Source organism: Boleophthalmus pectinirostris, unplaced genomic scaffold, assembly GCF_026225935.1.
Source record: "Boleophthalmus pectinirostris isolate CB_2022bp ecotype Guang Dong unplaced genomic scaffold, ASM2622593v1 HiC_scaffold_3, whole genome shotgun sequence".
In the NCBI taxonomy this organism is placed as follows: domain Eukaryota; kingdom Metazoa; phylum Chordata; class Actinopteri; order Gobiiformes; family Gobiidae; genus Boleophthalmus; species Boleophthalmus pectinirostris.
The window spans coordinates 31,826,380-31,847,768 of record NW_026571299.1 but is presented as its reverse complement, the minus strand read 5'-3'; the positions used below and the strand labels follow the sequence as shown (position 1 = coordinate 31,847,768).

The 21,389-nt window shown below is 37.8% G+C and overlaps 2 protein-coding genes across 2 annotated transcripts; one reads left to right on the top strand and one right to left on the bottom strand.

Annotated features, from left to right (window-relative positions):
• Nucleotides 1–2,993: 2,993 nt before the first annotated feature.
• prxl2b (peroxiredoxin like 2B) lies at nt 2,994–9,392 on the bottom strand. Its single transcript, XM_055161019.1, has 7 exons — nt 9,190–9,392; nt 7,840–8,044; nt 7,432–7,483; nt 7,265–7,328; nt 7,087–7,162; nt 6,237–6,355; nt 2,994–3,621 (listed from the first exon to the last, which is right to left on the bottom strand). The coding sequence occupies exons 1-7, from the start codon at nt 9,247–9,249 to the stop codon at nt 3,595–3,597; spliced, it is 603 nt and encodes a 200-aa protein (XP_055016994.1). The 5' UTR covers nt 9,250–9,392; the 3' UTR covers nt 2,994–3,594.
• Nucleotides 9,393–12,318: 2,926 nt separating this feature from the next.
• On the top strand, nt 12,319–20,033 carry slc45a1 (solute carrier family 45 member 1). The gene is given in 9 exon segments (XM_055160801.1): nt 12,319–12,543; nt 12,545–12,743; nt 13,632–13,724; nt 14,911–15,135; nt 15,544–16,409; nt 17,285–17,438; nt 18,214–18,390; nt 18,881–19,086; nt 19,761–20,033. Coding segments are annotated over 9 exon segments (2,418 nt in total).
• The last annotated feature ends 1,356 nt before the right edge of the window (nt 20,034–21,389 follow it).

Genomic DNA, 21,389 nt, shown 5'->3' with positions numbered 1-21,389 from the left:
GAAACGGTGCATTCAGATCCCGTAGTTTAAAAGTATACATGAACTATAAGCGGCTATCGAAACATTTGTATTTATATTAAATACCGTCAGCACAGTGACCACTTGTAAAATCATTTGTCTATTGTGTGAAATTGTAAGCCCTTTTCTTAGCCATTGTGTTAAGTTTTTCCCTCTTTTTCTTAACTGTTCCCCATGTTTACGCCATTTGCTGTAGCTTCACTAAAGCAAGGCCCAACTATTACAATAGTTCAGGCCAAAACAAGTGGTGTAATGTTTTAATTTTAAAAAACACTCTACAAAGTAAGCTATAGGTATATTTCAGTGTATCTATCTGACATTTTTTTTTATTAGTTTTTTTTATTTTTATTATTGCTAATTAAAAAATATGTGGGCTTTCCGCGTCACCTGCCTGTCTTCAGGAAGATAAATATACTTTGTGTTATATAATGGCACAACAATATAATATCTCCATGGAGGCAAGAAGGTGAAAAACCATCCTCCAGAAAGTTGCATAGCGAACATTTGATGTACAAATATTCACCATTTTCACACCACTAATTCTAATGCAGCGGATGCTAACCTGCATTCTGCATTCTGTTCTGTCCAAATATGATAAAAGCCCAGATTTTTATTTATTTTTATTTTAGATTTAGTGATTTTAAAACCCACTGTTCTGATTTCTCATTTATAGAGCCTATATTATGCTATTTTCTGATCCATGTTATAATCTTGTTTCCTAATCAAAAACATAGTTGTATTTTGTGTCATTCACACATGTTTAACACACAAACTCTGCATATTTAGGCTGTGATCTGCTCTCAAACTGAAAACACTCTGTTCCATCTTGCAATGTCATGTGGTAATACAGGAACGGCTCCACTGTATGTTTAAACTCCATACACCTTCACAAGAATCATTTGGATTATTTCAGCCAAGGAATTGCCATTTTTGTCCTAAACAAAAGATAAAAGGTAGTTTTTAACATGAAAACTACTGCTTCATGACATCACAAGGTGGAACAGGGCATTTTGAGGTTTGGAGATGTTGACAGATTAATAATAAAAGATTACTCAAATATGTGTGAATGAAACAAAACACAACTCTAAGTAGGTTTTGATCATTTAATAGCATTATAACATGGCTTAAGGCTCAAAAAAGTACATTTTCCAAAATATAGGACCTTTAAGAATTCAACCGTTCTGCTGGACCAATAATGTTTTTTCTTTACGTTTTACTAACTTATTTATCTTTTGTTTTTTCTAATTCTGTTTTACTTAATTTTGTCACATGTTAGTTATCCCGACTCCTAATTCGCTGCATGTTTTTCAAATTGTGGTAGTGTCCATTTACTCATAAATAACAGCTCAAATCATCAGGCTCTAATTATTACAGTATTATTCAAATGCTTTAGGATGACTTTGCAGGCTATCTCACTGGAGCAGGTTGTCTTACTCTGGCAGGTGACTGGATGCGTACACAAAGAGCTCTTTCAGTTAAATGTCATAGCGGTAGTGGGGTGCCATTATAAAAACATCAAGGCTTCTGGACAGGCCTTGTTTGATGAAATGCAGGAGCTGGATTCACAAGAACTGATGCAACATTTGGCTCCCACTTAAAACCAAATGACACGCATATTTTGACGATGTTATGTTGAGTTTAATATCGACTTAGCAAATGATGTATGGTACTGTGCAAAAAGATGTGGGAAGAAGCCTGTGGGCCAAAGCGAATCAATGTACAATAGAGCTTAGGGTGGGGAATTGATACTTTGCAACTGATGTCATCAACATCTGAAGCTTTGTTAGCATTAGACTTTAATCTGAGCTTTATTTGAACTCAATCTGACCAGAAAGAACTGACTCAGCTGGAACTACAACAGGTGAACTGATTTTGTGCTGATAGAAAAGTCCCTTTAAAATGACATTTAAGTCAAAGCTAGCATTTTTTCAATTCGTCATACTCGCTGTTTTTTGTTAAAAATCTAATACCAAAAGATCATGAGTAACTGTTTTGATCACAAGCTCCCGAAAATATGGTTTTTAAATCCTTTTTTCCAGAATTTTCAATTTGAACATATCAGGCTGTGTTTGCATATGTGTGCATTGTGTCACCATGGTAACTGCTGAATATTCCTCTATAGACATACATGCATTACCTCTCCAGAGTGCTGTCATTCCAAAGAATCAGTACAGTAAAACAAACTCCTTGCTCCTGTTGACCAATTTTTCAACAGGAGCATGAAAAATGAAAATCGCTTTTAATATTATGGGTCATGAATACATAGTCAAGGTGTCATAGTACACATAGTGCCATTTTCAAAAGATCCAAGATTGTCATTCTTTAAGAAATTATTGGATCTTAATCAAAATGTGGTACAGTTGTAATGTAAGGAATACAAATCAAAACTAGACATCCGCTGAGGCACCTTTACGATCTCAAATGAGAATAGCAAGAATATTTAAAGCCCCTGACATCCACCTGGGATTTTATTATCTTATAACCCCTCCAAGTAGCCTTTTTCGCCCTGTTCCATTGTTTGCACAGTACTTTACATTCAATTATCTGTTTAAAATTGTAAATAGTTGCTGTTTATTTGAGCAATTCAAATCAGGTAAGATGCGACGTACACCTCTTACCTATGTTAAAGCTTCTATATAGTACTATGGTGCAAAACAGAAAGACCAAAACACATTATTTTTGCTGTATGGACATGTTACCTGTATTATTTGTATACTCCTGAGAGTTTATTTATCTACATGAATATTTATGAGGAATCATAATGCTTTGCAAGAATACAGATTATGTATTTGAATGTTTCTGCTATGTAATTATCTCTAGACTCCTATTTTTGTGACTGAAATCTGTAATTATTGTCATTAAAGTGACTGTTCAAACACTATTGTCTCTCTTTCTCAGTCTATTAGATTCCCATTTTATTTGCTCCTTCTTTTATTTATTTGATCTAAACATGTAGTTTCTATTAGCCACTGGGATAACAGGATATCAAGGCAAGTTTATTTGAAAGGCACAATTAGTACACAAAATTTAAAACATTCAAATCACAATACAAATACAATTGTAAATAATTATAAAATGTATAAGTCATTTTGGTCACACAGGCATCACACAGGCAAACAGACAAAACAAAAAACATCTAGAGCCTGGATTTAAACATTGTCAGGAAAAAGACTTGTTACAAAAATGGACTTTGTAAACTTTTCTGCCCAGAAAGTTTCAAAGTATGGTTTTAAAATCCATGAAGAAAATGCAATGTATTTTAAGTAAATACAAGTACACTTTGAATAGTATGTGCATAATAAGTATTTTTGAGAGCCTTGCTAGACAGGGCCTATGAACAAGAAGAGTTCAAGAAATTACAAAATTACAATATTGTACAATGATACACAATTAACACATGTTGAATAAAAACACAAGATTATCACGTGTAAAACCACATATTTATAACTATGGTTAGAAAATTAAAATTACATTTACACAAAATAGAACTGATTTACAAACTGAAAAAGCAGTGTTAAATTACAAGGCTTTACTTCATTATAAACTTGGGGAGTGTTTTCATCCGCCATAGCACCATCATCTTGTACAGACGTCATCATTGCACTGCAAGAATCAAAGACACATTTAATCACTCTAAAATAAAAGTATCTCAACACTTGTATTTCATCAATGCCTAAATACACTTTGAATCGACATAATCATTTGTTGACCAATTTAGTCTGATGTAACAACTACCACACTGTTATTCAACAAACCAACGTGTTCTGTAACCAAATCAATATGGAGCTAGCTCACTTCCTGCTTTTTATCAGTTCAATGGAACTTCACCTTTTTCTCAGTTAGGGTGATCCTCAGTCACAGCTGCTCTGGGTTTGACTAGTGGCTGCCATTCTTTGCCAATGGCTTCTGTGACCATCAACTTCTCAGAGCCAAGACTCAAGACAAAACAAATTAAATGTTTTGAAATGATTATCTATGTGGCTATATTTAGCTTAAAATAATGTTTAATTTATCTAAAAAAAAGTCCTTAAAGGTGGACTATGTACCTCTTTGTCTTTATTATTGCTATACCTAGAATGTTTTACATGAGTAGTCAAGTAACCCAAGTTATATGCAAGATCTGCGGAGAGGTGAGTCAGCTCTCAAAAAAGTTTTGAAGGCAATCTTGAGCAAATGGAATAAATGCAAAATAGACGAGGGCAAGACTAAAGCCATACTTGGCCAATATGGGAATAGTATCTTCATAAGCAAGAGGCTGACCTCCCACTAGAAATGTGACATATTGCACAAGTTACTTTTATAAAATCTGCTTCTTCATTTGTATCATTATCGGCCAATGACCCATGTCCCAGATCCAATCAGAACCAGAAAAACACTAATTGCTGTCTGGACATGTGTGACGCGAGCAGTTTGTGGGAAAACCCGCTGGGAATGAACAGAGAAACCATGTACTGGACCAAACTACCATCTAAAAGAACTGACAATCACAAGACATACCAAATATTAGGCCCATGACTCACAAAATGTCAAACTCAAGTCTCGATTAATTAACACAATTTTACAAAGATGCACAATGAGGTCTTTCTGTACAGAGTTGTCATGTTGCCCTTTGAGCTGGATCAACAAGGTCTGTGATGAGAAGTATGATATTTTGCTATTGTGGAATATTGAGATAAACTAAAATACTGAAATTACTATTTGCATATCTACACAAACAAAAGTATAATCTCAGTAATATCATTAAAAGAAGGGTGAAGGAAGATGAAGGGCCCCAATGTGCTGCACTGAAGTTTCTCAAGTTCAAAGGAAACTAAACTAATTGATGGGCAAAAATGACAAAATGGATACCTCCAATTCTAGGCCTGTCTTGATGAAACATATTCAAAAAACAATCCATCAGTGTGTGAAACATTAAAATACTATGAACTATTGTGATGAAAAAGCTTAAATATTCTGTATTTATGGTGAGTTAACAACACTATTAAAATCTTAAAAACGTTTAGCATAATAATCCTTTCAATGCTTTTTAAGTTGGCTTGCTATTGTACTCCCGAGTAGATTAAATATAGAAAGTCAGAAAGGCTTTGAAATTTTGCAGTATGCACACACTACACTGCGATAAGTGGATCAGTCAAATATAAAAGCAGAATTATTAACATTGTTGTACTAATACGCAACCTTAATAATGTCTTAAAGGAGCACTATGTAACTTTTCTGGTGGACTGTTTGCCACTTGCTTGTCTCCATGGAGATGCTGTTGCTTGGCCAGGTAACAATACAAGTCACATCTGTGAAGGGGCAAGTCAGCCAACTGTAAAAATGAATATATTTCAATTTAAAGTGAATAAATGCTAGGTTTATAAATGCAATGCCATACTGTGAACCTTCCAGGTATAGTAATACCATCTTAGAGAAAATCAAGTGGTGGATGCCCCTTCAGAAAAGGTACATGCGCCATTAATGAATCATGATTCTTTGCAATCTTTAGTATTCGGATCAGAGCCCATAAATAAATAACTGAGGTTATAAGACAAAACTAATGGTTTGGGTCCAGAGAATATCAGGCTGTCATCTGCAGACGTAAGCGACTTAAATTATTTAATTATAAATTTTGATCAGTGACAGAAGGAGTTTGTTTGTGTGGAGAATGTGATTAGGCTGCTGCTGTGGTAATGGCATTAGCTTAAAGGATTTGTAAAGGCTACCACACAGGGCCTAAAGCATGAGCTGGAATAACATGTGTGAAATCTAATTGTGAACAATGACGTAAAACTGTCTCTGGTGATAAATCTAATGAAGAAATCACCTCTTTGTGCCTTTGATAAACATTTTTAAAATTATATTTCTTTATTACAGCAGAAACAGTGAGTATAAAAACATGGTCATGTGCCTGAAATACATGGGGCTTTACACACTGGGGTAAAAGCACAAAGAATACTGGATCAAATTAATTAATAATGTTTAAGTTTGATGCACTTGAGAAAATATGTTTTTGCACACTTAGAAATATCAAAATTGATTAAGATACTTAAAATAATAATAAATAAATTTATGCTCTTCTTTGAATAGAAAAAGTAATGGATTATAATATCAGGCACAACTAGAAATGTGTGTTTTTTCTATCTTTCAAGTTTTCATTGTTATAAAGTGGACTACTGGAATAAATAGGATGTTTGGTCATTAAAACAGTAGTAAATAGTATGTGTAATAGGTCTTACCACAGGTTTCTGTCCAGCCTGGACTTTAGCCGAGACCCCCACGGCCTTCGAGATCTCCTCCAGAGGAACCATGTCCCCGGGGGAGTCCTGAACAAAGTGTAGCAGTACTTGCTCTCCACCTAGAAAAATATGACAAAATAAAATCACACTTGGCCCTTATTATTACAATGATTTTAACCAGGGTGGTTAGGAACACTAGCGTGCCTTGAAGGATTGTCAGGTGTACATGGAAAAAATAGTAATTTGAATAAATGTGTTAACACATGAATGTTTTTTATCATTTTGGACTGTCCAGAACAACTTCTGATCAAAAAAAAAGAAGACAAAACAGCTACCAATGCCAAATTGTTGAACCAGTCAAAGTAGCATGGACAGGATTTACTACATTTGTATACCATGTTTTTGCAATTTAATAGATAGTGTGCTCCAGAAACTTTTCAACAAAAAAGTATCCATTAAATCGAAAGACAGCGCTTTAAGAGACAGAGTAAGGCCCTGCAATGCCAGTAACTCATGTTATTGTAAGAGTAATTGTGATTGAACCAATATTTTTCCAGTACATGATAGGAGGGCTTTAAAAATGTTTTTGAAGAGTCTATCTTAGCTTTTGAGGGGACTTTTATGTGGAGGTCCGTTCTGAATTTAGCTATTCCCATTACAATACTGCCCTCTAGAGGAGATACAGCAATGGAACACAAAAAGAAACAAGTTTACCAAAGCTCCATTCCTGAAAACTGTTCACATTTCAGTAGAGTATAGGTGATATTTATTGATTCATATCTTGCCATTGCATGTTGATGCATGTGAAAAACAACAGAATTTCATAACATACTTTATCTACGGCTCTTACCTTTGTCCACAATGAGCATGCCTCCACTTTGAAGCAGGTCTCCAGAGAAGTTTCCTTGGATTCCTGCTGCATTTGCCTGATTAAAAAAGTAAAATAAAAGTAATATAAAATACTACTTATAAGTAAGGTATTGTATTGTAGGTTCTTGTTTAATATATGACAAAAGAGCTATTCAAACCTTTGAGGAGATGTCTCGTACTTTCTTCCCCAGAGCAGCAGGAACAACACTTAGAGCAGTGTATCTAAAAGAAGATACAGAATATTCATTAAATCACACTTACATTATTTTTTCATCTTTTATGTGGCAAATACATGAAAACACTGTATGTAAATAAGATGAGTTACCTTTTGAAGCCAAGGTCCTTGTAGCATTTCTTCTTCTCATCAATGAAAATAGCTGAAAATAATGATGATGACGTGATAATCATATGATTAATCCTCTAGTATGCTGAATGTGAGTGTGTGATTTATGGGAAACGACTTGTCAAGTACAGCAGTTTATTTTTGGATAATGCTGTAACATCAAGAAGTATTACAGCAAAGTAACTTATGTCCTTGTAGCTCTATCTAGAGTGACATGATGACTTAATAGAAATGTCTTAATGTGTGAAAGACATACCATTTCTATAGTGTTCATTGTATTAATAATCAATTTGTATTTTACCTTTGTAAAAGTATTTTTTCTACTGTGACCAAATGATTTCCCTCGTGGATCAATAAAATACAATGATCTAAACTGTGCATTTGGTTTACCTCCTTTAAAAAAGCCGCCTTCTTTAAACTCTTGCAACCCAAATTCTTCTGGTCCAACCCCAACCAGAGACACACCACTGGCCTTCAAATCTGGCTCTAATTTGCTTATTTCTGACGCCATCCACCGGCAAATCTGGCAACCGAACCTGCGCAGGAAGAACAGCACCACTGGTTGGTCCTTCCATAGAGACTTCAGCTCCACAGTCTGCAAAAATGGTAACACACAGCGACAAATGGCTTATTAAATTGGAATGGAACAGAAAATATTAATCACATATAACAATCACAACAATGCAATTAAAGTACATAAGGAGTGTATAACATAACTTAATTAATCAATGTCAAATCAAGATTGCAATAAGAGTTTTTGCTATTTGGCATTAAGGAACAAATGATTTGGTCTTTACTGGACCATGTATCATACAATTTAGAACCCGATTATTTTATCATTACTATTTCAGTTTGACTCAATGAGTGTTCTTTCAAGTGAACCCTAATTTAATAAATACATCTCTTCCAATAACAATAATTCTAATTTTAGATCAACATTTAAGATTTTTTCCCTTAACTGTTTGGTTTGATAGCATTAATTTTAAAATAAAGATCATTCAACTTGACCTTACTTGGCCTCTGACTCCAGCCTGACCTTAGCCATATCTTACAGCCCAAATCTTGTTCATATATCCAATTAATTATATCTAGACAGTAGGCTATATACATTAATGTATGTATTACAAAATGACCAAAATCACATTACATGTAGGACAGAACAACTATAAGTAAAATCTTATAACAATAAACTGTATGCATGCTCATAAAACTTAGATAAGCTTGTGGACTTTACCCTGGAAGACCTTAAACTCAATTCTTCAGCCTGGTTCCATATGGTGGCATATGAGAGATACTGTATGCAAACATTCTTTTCTTTTTTTTTTCACATAAAGGGCTCAGCACGTGCAATATTTGAATTATTACAAGATTACACTTAACATTTCAAATTCTGTACAGAGTGGTCTTGTTTCTTGTTTTCAAAGCTTTTGGATGTGTGAAATAATTTAAAGAATTTAGCAGATAAAAGAAATCCGAGAAATGGCATAATGGTCTAATTTGCCTCAAGCTGCTAAATGTCCTTATGACAATTACGCTGTCAAAGCACAGTAGTTATACCACTTGCATAAGTTAATGGGCTATTTATGCAATTATTATCAGCAGGGTTGGAATATCACTTTTCCCTATAGACTTTAACAAGGCCCCTATGAATAGATATAAATAATTAACCCGGTATTTTGTTTTGATAATATAAAATTGGCAGCTAAATTGCCAGTAGATAGAAAACAATTATACCATTACCTCCCCCGTCTCGCTCTTCAAAGTGTTATTTCCAATCGCTGCGAGGTCAATGTTAGCCATTTTAGCAAGCACAAAAATGCGGTAACTATGGTAAAGCTCTGATGTTGTCTACAATAAAAATCTATAGGGTAAAAAGCCAGAAATGTGCTGATAAATTAGTAAAAAAAAAAAAACACGCCCCTGCAACAGTTGCAAAACAGCTACATCCGCATACGCCCACTAAACGTGACGCACCAATCGCATTGCAGTACTCCTCAGTGACCAACCAATCATTGAGCTGTATTCATATAAGAGGCGGGAATAAGATTTTGTAACTTTTAGCACGTGCAGGTAAAAAAAATAAAATAAAATCTCCATTGTTAAATTTAATTACCGAATTCTGCATTAATTAACAAACAATATAGGTGTACTAGCCTATTTTAGAAAGAGAAACAATAGCCTTTAAAATAGAAGAAGTAGTATTTATTTTATATGACCTGCTAGTTGAGAGGTTACATGAGGTGAGCTGTTAGGTCGTAATTTATTGTGGTGGGTTGGGCTCCATTATATGGTTGCCTGTCTTTCCATTACAGCAAATCTAAATCTCTAACCAATATTTGTCAGGTGTGTCACATACAGTATGTTTTAACTACTTTGATATCTGAAAAAGATAACTTCAATATTGATTATTGAAAGGATTTCAATGATAAAACAGCAAAACATGTTTCATTCATCATTGAATGAGTCTATAAGGGAATATTAAGCATTGTTTGTATAGGCCAGTGGAGGAAGAATGGTTATTTAGCCTGTCTCAAATGATGAAGGATGTAATACAGCGCTAGGCCCTAGATATATGCTCGTACCTTTGGGTATGTGGGATTGTATCACTGTGGGCCAGAGGGTACACACGGGACTTTGGTCACTTATGGATAACATGCCATGCTCCAGCTAAGGTAGTCCTGACCAAGCCTAGCTCAAGATCATGGAGATAGGTCCCCAAGCACTGGCAGTAGGTCACTGCCCCTGACAGGTTGCCCCAGAGACACTTGTTGAAGGATGAGCCAAATTCAGAGAATTAATTTCCTTCACAAGGGATCAATAAAATATACCTTACATTACCTTATCACGCTTATGGCAACTGCCTCACAAACAAACAGCAATTATTCAAATCAGGCTACATCATTTCCTGTTCTCTGTTTGCTCAGTTGAATAATAGACAATGCAATCTAGGCTACATTAAAGGTCCCGTATTATTCATCAATACAATAAACAACACTTTATTGAGTGTTAGACAGTTATTTTCCTCCTGTTGCCCTCTCCTCTAGATCTGAAAATACCTTGTTAACCCTGGCCACATTTTAGGTGGTTATTCAATGTTCATTCACCATCACTCAACTAATCCTGATCCATTCAGTTCTCAAATTGCTTTTAGATGCATTTCAATTTAAATGTTAGCACCCTATGTTTGTTCCTTTAAAACAGCTTAGATGTTTCTTCAAATGCCGCACTTCTCAGCGTACACACATCAGTGCGTTTTCTGCCAGCAACCTTCTCAGTATTTATATATATTTTTTTCTAATATTAAACAGTGGTAACACAAACCAAGTTATACCCTTACTGAAGAAGACCAATGGCACTATTTACACGTTGAGTATACATAGAGTTACATAGATGAGTGTTAAAAGTGAAATTACTTTTGACGGTTTTAATAATTCAAGCTGATGCTGTGGTGCTGATGCTGCGCAGGGTGGAGTGTGACGTCACGCCGGAGCAGAGGAAGAGGGACGCGCGCGGACAGAGGAGAGAGGGCGCGCGGGGGATGACTGCATCAAAGGCAACACAAAACAATCATGACTCGTCTAATTCATCCTCCGATTCCTGTAAAACATAAACCTTGGTGTGACCATTCACACAGTAACATGCTGCAATAAATGACGAGCCGCCCCGACAAGGTAAATATACGACCATCTTTCTCCTTCCTTTTGCATTGTGCACGCCGCCTGCTCCATCCGTGTTCCACCAGTTTGCTCGATCTCGTCTTCACGTCTAAAAAATGACATGTCACGTTGAAAAGCGACACTAGCATAAAGGGGCTTAGCTTAGTGCATCCCCACGTAAAGAGCAGCCATCAAATTAGCTAGTTCATCCGATATAGCAATACACTGAAACACCATTGGATATTTGGGGGTAACAATGGCATTGCTAGACTACCCGGAGACTCCTTTGTGGCACATCGACGCTTCCTCCATAAAATATTTAAAATGGAAACAGTGTCGGGAGCGCTGCGGCAGATACAAGCCACGCCGAGTGAGCACATGGCCGCTGCGCACTACGCCACTTGCGCATTGGCTGCAGAGGGCGCTACCTACGTCGTGCTCGTGCTCCTCTTCATCACAGCGGTGTATGAAGACTGCAGTGTCCTCCGGAGAGCGCAGCAGCAGCAGCAGCCTCTCACACCTCACTGCGTCTCCACTGGTGACCTTTGAAATACGTCCTGTCAAATTAACCGCTCATCCTCGGTTCAGTTTTTGTAATGCATTGGAAATGATTGATAGTAGCCTGATTATTTTCAAGAGGACACAGATATCATAAAGAATATAAAGAGGATTTGATAAAAAGTGCTGAGTCCTTGTGCAGTCCCTGTTTAGACATGGTAGTGCTGTACTAGTAGTCTCACTTAAGTTCAGTCACGTCTTTCCATGTTTAGATTTGATCAACCTTGTAAAGTAGCCTGTATTCTTTCATTCTAGGCGATTTAATTAAGATTTGGCCTTCAATTATTGTTCAATAGCTATGTCATCAGTTATTTTTATTATTATTTCTTTTATTCAGTGATTCTTATCTTGTTTTAGTGTTTTATTTTGTTGGGTGATAGTGGTTCAGTCGTTAGTGGTTGTTGTGTTCTTAAGCAAGACACCTGACCCACCTTGCCTAGTATGAATGTGGTGTGTGTGTGAGTGATAGGTCTTCACAGTAGTAGTTTGGTTCAGCCTTGTCTTCTGTCTTTCATGGTTAATTAGCGTTCAGGTTGTCTTATCTGGTAATATAATACATGTTTTAGGAGATCTCCCTTCTATGTTGACTACTTTAGTGTAGTTAATGTGCAGAATGGGTATGTAATCTCTTGTTCTTGTCTGTGTCCGTAGAGCGATGTCATCTCCAGGCATGGGTACACCCACTGACCCTCTGTTACAGGCCAGTCCTGGAGGGAGGCTTTCCTCAGCTCAGGACGGTCTGTGGAGGTGCTCACTCCCCAAAACAGCCAGTTTCCCCACTTCCACCACGCGCCCGCTCAGCCACCGCGCCAACAACTTCCAAAGACAACCCAAACGGCAGAAGCTCATACGGCCCTCTCCTCCGCCCCCACCCAACACCCCCCTGCCCCCTGGACCAGCTCGACCTCAACGACCTGCCCCCCCGACGCACTTTCCAGGAGCTGCTCTTCAACGGGTGCATCCTGTTTGGGATAGAGTTCAGTTATGCCATGGAGACAGCCTATGTCACTCCCGTGCTGCTGCAGATGGGCTTGCCCGATCAGTTCTACAGCCTGGTGTGGTTCATCAGCCCCATTCTTGGTGAGGGTGGACAGAAGGGTTTTGAGGATATTCAAATGTTATGGTTATTTCGGGCTGGGCAAATTTTTATGAAGATAGAGATTCAGTCATTTCAAATAGTCAATGATCAACTGGGACCTTTTTAATCCAAAATCCAAATCCACTTCATTTATATAGCACATTTTACAAACATAGCCGTTTCCAAAGCACCAAAGCACAGAAAACATAAAATTAAGACAACTTAAGGTAAACTACTAAAAACTGAATCATACCAGTCCTAAAACAATATTACCAGTAAAATCAAATAAAAGCTTTTTAATGTAGAGGTTTATAGCCGATCCTCTGTTAGTAAAAGTATGTGATTTTGGAGTTCAGACTTTGGAGGAACAAATTTGACTATTATTGTGTTAAGTGACATGTTAAGGAATTTACTATTTTCTCTCTTGAATGGTTAAAAGTTCTCAAAATGGCTTCTGTAACAATGTATCTTTTACCTTTTATTATCCAGTAGAGACTGCCGATTCCAGGGCCGAAATTATCCAATGTGCTGCGTGTTTTCTGTTTGAGAGAAGAACTCAGCCTAAATATGCAGGGTTTGTGTGGTTAAACACATGTAAATGACACAAAACCCTACTCCAGATATGTCTGTGATAAGGAAACAACATTATAACATATATCAGAATCAGCGTAATATGGGTCCTTTAACAATTGAAATATATGGATATACAAATTATGTGGTTTTATTAAATGTTTTTAATATTATTTATAATATATCTGTTGTGTTATTGTGGTGACACATAACAGAGGTTAACAGAATGACAAGATTTTGGAATGCCATGTTATCTCAATGCCTTGATAAGCCCTTTGTCATTTGATATTGTAATCATTGTTGTTTGTGTTTTTGTGAAGGTTTTCTGGTTCAGCCTCTCATAGGAGCCTGGAGTGATCGGTGTACATCTCGTTTTGGGCGAAGAAGACCATTTATTTTTGCTCTTGCCATAGGTAAGACTGGTACATTTGCAGGTGAAATGATGTAAAAGTGAAAATAAGGCCAGACTGAGATGGTGTTGACAGAAGAGAAATTGTGAACAGTGAATAATATGTAAGGATGCTGAGATCACACTGGGGGTCCCTAGAGGGAGAATAAAGACAAAGAAAAATGCAGACACTTGGTGAAATGGGACATCATGTTAGTTGTCTTAACGCTGCATGGCCTAATTTTGAAACTGCAAACTGAAGAAGCATTTTGAAGCATTTCTAGCTCTCACAAACCCTTTGGTACATTGCTCTTGCTCACATGCATGAAATTGTGGACACATGCATATCTATCTATCTATCTATCTATCTATCTATCTATCTGTCTGTCTGTCTGTCTGTCTGTCTATTTTTCTAAATCTATATCTATCTATTTATATTTTCAGGCAAATTGCCCAGCCCTATGTTGCAGGTCTTAGGTTCATATGATTGCTGCCTAGCCTCAGTACTCCTACATCTTCCTTTCAATGGCTAAAGACAGGACATTTATACTATAAGTAATTTATATTAGGGGCTTTAAATAGCCTGTGTGAAATGAATGTTGGTGAGCAATGGTGTCACGACACTCACCTATATTTCTCTATATACAGTATCATTTAACTCCCAAAAGACATTTTTGAACCATGTGCTCATGGTGCAGATTAACCCATTATACTTTTCCTCAAGCAAAGAAAGAGATACAGGAGGGACAGTATATGTTATAACAATGCCATTATGTAACCTGATATCCTCCTAATCCCCTTTATGTCCACTTGAAAGCTCTGACTGAAATTTTATACCTGCTGTTTGCGAATGTACTTTCTTTACATAAAAGCTTGTTTTTATACTTCCTACTTTTTTTCCATAGTCTTCTTTACATATTTGTTTTTTCAGAGATTCACAAAGTGTATTTTTTATAGAAAGTAATTAAGAAAATGGTCTTTTCAGTATTTTAATTTTAATGTATTTATTTGATTAGGAACAATGCACAAAAAATTTACCTTATTCAAAGAAAATATGTGGAACAAGGGAGTGAATGCACAGTGGCTACATTGAATCTGATAATTTTTCTTGGGAGTTGTGTGTGATTTTTTGATGGTCAGCAAAGGAACTGTGATGCAAGACTGGGAATGGCTGTGATAAATGAAGAGATACACTGGGCCGTCTGTTGCAGGTGCGCTGGTGGGCCTCACTCTGGTGCTGAATGGGCGGGACATTGGGGGTCTTCTGGCTGACACGGCGCTGAACCATAAATGGGGGATCATTCTGACGGTGTGTGGAGTGGTCCTGATGGACTTTAGTGCAGACTCGGCAGATAACCCGAGCCACGCCTACATGATGGATGTGTGCAGCCCAGAAGACCAGGACCGAGGGCTCAATATACATGCACTACTAGCAGGTACTAAAATATATATAATTGGCACCTACTGTATTAAAGGTGTACTATGCAACTTTCCACATGGAGGGTATTGTCACTGATTCATCTTCATCTAGAGATAGATACATTTAATGCCTTACTGTGGAGCAATAGAATATCCATAGTGGCAAGCAGGTAACCTGTATCTGAAAAGTGACATACTGCACCATTTAGGCTCATATTTTACTATAATTTATTTTAGAACCAAATATCTTTTTTCATGTGTAGACCCTACACTACTACATTTTCTAAATTCCCTTTTTACTGAATATGAGTCAACTTTAAATTAATTCAATTAGCCTTGTAAATCAGATAAAATAAATAGCAACAACATACTAATAGTAAAGTCATTCTAATTATGACTGTCTTTCATTACTGTCATTCCTTCAGGTCTTGGAGGTGGATTCGGCTACATTGTGGGCGGCATCAACTGGGACCAGACACAGTTTGGGAAGTCGATGGGTGGTCAGCTGCGTGTCATCTATCTGTTCACCAGCATCACCCTTGTGTTTGCTACGACCATGACCCTAATCAGCATACCAGAGCGCCCCCTACCAAAGACCCATGCCAACAAAACCTCCAGTAAAAACCATTTAAAAAGCCCCAGCCTTCCTCTACCACTCTCTCCCCCCGTCCCACCTGGAGCCGCCCCTGGATTTGAAGAAGAGGAAGAAGATGGCCTATATAGCTATAACTTCTCAAATTCCCATAATTCTGATCCTTTGGCTCATAGCTGCAGTGCCAATGCCCGCCTCTGTGCTGGCCTCACTAGTCCAATTTCACCTCTGAGTCCGCTCACTCCTAAATATGGCAGTTTCATTAGCAGAGACGGCTCACTAACTGGTATAAATGAATTTGCGTCATCTTTGGGGACTTCTTACATAGATAGAGTGCTAATAGACTGCTACATTGGACAGCAGACACCTCAAAATCCTGAGCCAAACTGCACTACTGTGCCGCTGCCACCAGGGGGCACTCCTCAGCCTGTCCAGTCCACACAGCAGACAGAAGGAGCACCTATAGGGCAGGGGGCGGAGGACATTGCACCCGCTGTAGAAGCACAGGAGTCAGAAGGGGTGCAGGGTGATGGGGGAGCGGTGGTCTCAGATGGGACAGGACCACCAGGTGGGGTGGGAGGGCATAGGGGGTCCATCCTGAAGAGACCCCAAAGCCTGGCTTTGATAGAGGAGCCATGTGCCACTCAGACTGTGGGGCTGGAGAACGGGAGGAGGAGGACTGTCACCTTCAGCCAACAGGTCCGCACCGCCAAGAATCTATCAAATGATTTACTAAACAGATTGTATAATTAAGCATGTATCATACTGCACATAATTTAGTTTAAAGGTGCACTCTGTAGGTTTTCTGGTAGAGGATCTGCCACCTGCTTGTGTCCATGAAAATGTAATTGCTTTACCTGGAATGTTCCACAGTACTATGGCAATAAGCATAGCTACCTCCATCAAAACAAGCCAATGACACCACCAACCTATAGGTCAGATTTGTGGAGAGATGACTCCACTCACAGCAACAATGCATATTTTCAATATTTTTCTGAGTAATAAAAACACAAGTAAATTAATCCACACAAGAACAATTTAATGCCATACTGTGGAACAATCGTAGGCAAAGTAATAACAGAGGTGGTGGCCCCTCCACCAGACAAGTTACATAGTGTCCCTTTTAATCTTGCTTTTTTCATTGACTGAATCCTCACCTTTGTATCAGTTTTGACTACTCTGTACAGTTTTGTCAGTCATGATGAATGCAAAGGGTAAATTTTTCTTTCTTTTATTCCTTGTTCTGCCCTGTGTTCCTACATCTTATAATTCAGGCTTATGTTATTCTTGCATTACCTCCTGTTTCTGTGTTATTCTACTTGTCAGGGCAATTCTGGTGGTCTAGTATCTAGTACAGCTCTAGTATAGTAGGATCCTTCTAGTATACACATTTTCAAGATTTAGGGTGGACTAGACCAGGACCAAACCAGGCCAGGCACCCCCAGTAGTTTAACTGTGAATAGACTTGGGTTTTTCCAGTATCACCTGGAAAAACAAATTTGTGCGAAAAGTCTGAAACGTCAGTCTTGAGGAACGAATTTGACGAAGTTCATTCATTTTGTTTTCTTTTGTAGGTTGCCAATATTTTGCTGAATGGAGTGCGTTATGAAAGTGACCTCAGTGAGAATGTGGAGACAGGAGAATCCCAAATGTCCATGAAGCTGCTGTGTATAGCCATCTACCGAATGCCTCCTTCTCTACGAAGTTTATGCACTAATCATTTTCTGGGTAATATGCTTTTTATTTGTTATTTTTCAGGGTTGTAAAGCTACAGTATATTCTAAATAGGTTTCAGCAATTACAGTACTACATCGATAACTGACAATGTGGTTTACAAATCCTAATAATTCAAGAACATATGCGACCATGTGAGAAATAGGAACCAACATTCACTCTCATATGACTGTAATGTTGCAATTATAGTAACATTTTCATGTGGTGTATATGCCAACAAAATGCAACATTTGTTATTATGTTAAGACATCCATTGGCCGGCCAGTGGACTTGGTATATCTAGTCCCTCCTAAGAATATTGATCACCCAAATCCATACATTATATACAATACAGTGCAGTTTTATGTAATAAGAAATAATAGTATAAATGTAGCACAAAGTGAAAATCAAAAGTAGTACAAACCTTATTTCCAAACTAAAGGATTCACCCTAAATTCAAACAGTATCTGTGCATTTCTTATGAAGTAGGGCTTGGACAAGACACAAAAGACAGAAATTTGGTCCACGAAAATGAGACAAGATGAGATTTTGATAAAATTTTTAATAAATAAATTGTGCCATTCAGTTCACAATTTTGGTTTCACATTTTTTTATTTATCTAATTTTATAGGTTTTGCTGTCATTGTACCATTGCTTTTCAGTATTACAATTTCTCTAGAGGAGTAGGAGAATTAACCCTTTTTTATCCAAGGAAAAATAAAAACATGAGGAAAAACGGCATGAAATCTTGTCCCATTCCTATTATGAAGTATATCCACTCTATGTGCAGGCTGGCTGTCCTTTGAGGGCATGCTGCTCTTTTACACTGACTTCATGGGGGAGGTGGTGTTTGAGGGAGACCCTAAAGCCCCTCATGACTCAGAGGAGTACCAGCGCTACAACGCCGGAGTCAGTATGGGCTGCTGGGGCATGTGCATCTATGCATTCAGTGCTGCTTTCTACTCAGGTAAAGTGTATAACAATTAATGATGATGTTATGACTGCTGTCGAAGGAAATTCATTATGCAGACTTTTTAAATCACTTTTATGGACAACTTCATAGATCCCTTACCTACCAACCAAAATTTATATTGCTTTAGACAATTACATAAACCTTTTACAAGTTACTTTATTGTGGCTATTTAAACCATTACATGACTGTTAAGTTTCCTAAAAGGACTAGCCACTGTGGTTGGTGATCCAGAAGTTTAGGATCAAGCCATACAAATAATATATTAAAAAGCATATGGTAATTCATTTTACAAGCCCTTAACAGTGGCACATTATTTCTTTACTCTGCACATGGGACGTGAAAGCTGGTCTGAAGAACCAGCTTTCACCAGCATCACAGGGTGTAAATTATTATTTGTTGCCAGTTGTGCCTGAAGGATGTATATAGCTTTTGACAACAGATTAAGATTTTTTTTATTTTATGTTTGCCTTTTTCATCCTTGCAGCCATATTGGAGAAGCTGGAGGAGCGGTTTTCTCTGCGCACTCTGTACTTCTTTGCCTACCTGGCATTCGGGTTGGGCACGGGCCTGGCCACTCTTTCCAATAATCTGTACGTGGTGCTGTCCCTGTGCGTCACCTATGGAGTGCTCTTCTCCTCTCTATGCACGCTGCCTTACTCTCTGCTCTGCGAGTACTACCAGAGCCCTCAGGTCAGTACACCTGAAAAAACACTATCACTATCATTGGTTATATCCATTGCTTATTGTTCAGAATTTGATAATGTTTCACGAACTCATAATTATCCTTTCAGATAACCTTTATTTATCCCACTCTCACAATAAAGGAAATTTCAGGTTTAAATACTGTATGTTGCATATACTATAATTTATTGCACCATTCAAATTTACATGAAGAGGTAAAGCCAAAAATGTTTGTGTGTGTCATCTTTGCCTGAGCACTGAGCTCCATCCTGTCAGACTTAAGCTGATTTGCTTCATCAGGCACCACTGGTGAACTAATGGTGTGGCAGTACTGCCATTAGAGCAGTTTTTATTGTGCTGACATACACAAGCCTCTTAAAGGTGTCATACTTTGTGCTGCTTCACAGAACAACAACAAGTAAATCAAACATCCAAACCATTTCATTCCTTTTGAAGCAAGTTAACGATATAGTGCTGACCAGTGCAGGGTTATGGGTGTCTTCCATTCTCTTTTTACTGGGAGTCACAATTTTTTCTAGTTAGAACTTAAAGGCGACCTCTCCTGTAAAGTGGCGAATGTTACCTTTTACCTTAAGCCTCTGAGCCTCATTCACAATGACTTACATTGTTATTTGTGGGAGAAAAACACAGTATTACATCTCTCTTCCTCCTTTCTGTGACAGTTTTGCGGCTCGTCGGAGGAGGGCACGAGGCGTGGGATGGGGGTGGACATCTCGTTGCTGAGCTGTCAGTACTTCCTGGCTCAGATCCTGGTGTCTGTGGCCATGGGCCCACTGACCTCACTGGTGGGCGGGGCTCAGGGCGTCATGTACTTTTCCAGCCTGATGTCGTTCGTGGGCTGCGTGTACTCCTCCCTCTGCGTGGTGTACCAGCTGCCCCCCCCTGAGGGTGAGCCCCCCGACAGCGAGACCCAGCCACTGTTGGTGCACATTTAGCAAACGCATCGCTAAGTAGTTTTAAAGACACTCACGTCACATAGATAGCACTGACACGCCGTACATCCTGCCGCACACTGTACAGCACGGTAGTAATAGTAAAAGTTCAAATTCACCAAATGACAAGGCTCTCCTCGGAGCAGGACAGACAGACAGACATTGGCCGCTGCTCTGTGTCTCCAGTGTGTTCTTACAGTGTGTGAGCCCTTCATTTACCCGACTGTGTAGACGTGAATGGAGATTAGGGCTATTCCATAAACTCGCTCAGAAAAGTATGATGGTCTATTAGAGGTGATGTCAGAGGGTAAAATACTCAAATCTTTGTGCTGTAGCAGTTCTAAAGCATATTGTTGAGAAAAGGCATCAGTAAAGCATTGTGAAATATTCCCTTACTGTCTCCATATAATATTTAGTAGAATACATTTTTTGGCACTTACTTTAGGGACCACATATAATCACTATGTGCCAGTTGGTATGCTAATTAGATATTAGATACTTAGCTATTAGTTGGTATTTATCAAACGCTTATTAATGCTTATTAATATTTCATTGTATGAACAGATTGTGATCTCCACTACTGTAATGGGAAGAAAATAGTTCATGACTTAATATTTGCAAAATACAGCTTTAGACAAAAATGCACTGAAAGTACTTTTTAAATACTAACAAAGATGTAATCAGGCACTTATTATGCATTTTACTATTAGCTAGCTATTAATATGTGGCCCCTAAACTAAAGTGTTCATCATTCATTTTATTGTATTTTAGAAAAACAAAAAATAAAAAATAAATAAATAAAAATTCAATCCATATACTTGCTAAATCCATATATGCCATTACATAAAGATAATGATAATCAGTAAACTTGATTTGTCCCACTGACTTGTATTATGGAATAGCCCTCTGAAGTATACGAGGGTGTGTGTGAGAAAAGAAGTTTAAGTTGTTCAATTTTTGCCATAATTTGATCTTGCTTGTTTGAACTCACCATCCATAGTCACATACGTACATGTATATGCATGAAGTTGTAATGTAAGCAGTTTGTTTTGTTTTGGTCATGTGGCCAAAGTAATGTCTAGCTGCCTGTTTCACTGAGTTAGCGGATTAGTAAGATTGGCAAAAGCATAGCCTATTTGATTTCAAACTATGATCCGGCTAGCAGTCATTTTGATTTGCACTGCACACAGGCTAACGTAAAACATAACTATACTCTCAACTCCAACTATATCCACCCAATGGTCTAGTTCTTTTGGAGATATCCATTGATCAGGCATAACATGATATTGTCTAATCAGAGGTGGGTAGTAGTTACATTGAGTTACATTTTCTTACTTTTGAAGAAATTATAGTTGTAGG

Bases quoted from the DNA above. Each gene is read 5' to 3' on its own strand.
- prxl2b (XM_055161019.1), bottom strand. From the start codon at position 9,249: ATGGCTAACATTGACCTCGCAGCGATTGGAAATAACACTTTGAAGAGC. The intron at 8,045-9,189 runs GTAATGGTATAA...CCATTTTTGCAG, and splicing joins TGAAGAGCGAGACGGGGGAG to ACTGTGGAGCTGAAGTCTCT. The intron at 7,329-7,431 runs GTAACTCATCTT...ATCTTCTTTTAG, and splicing joins AAGGACCTTGGCTTCAAAAG to ATACACTGCTCTAAGTGTTG.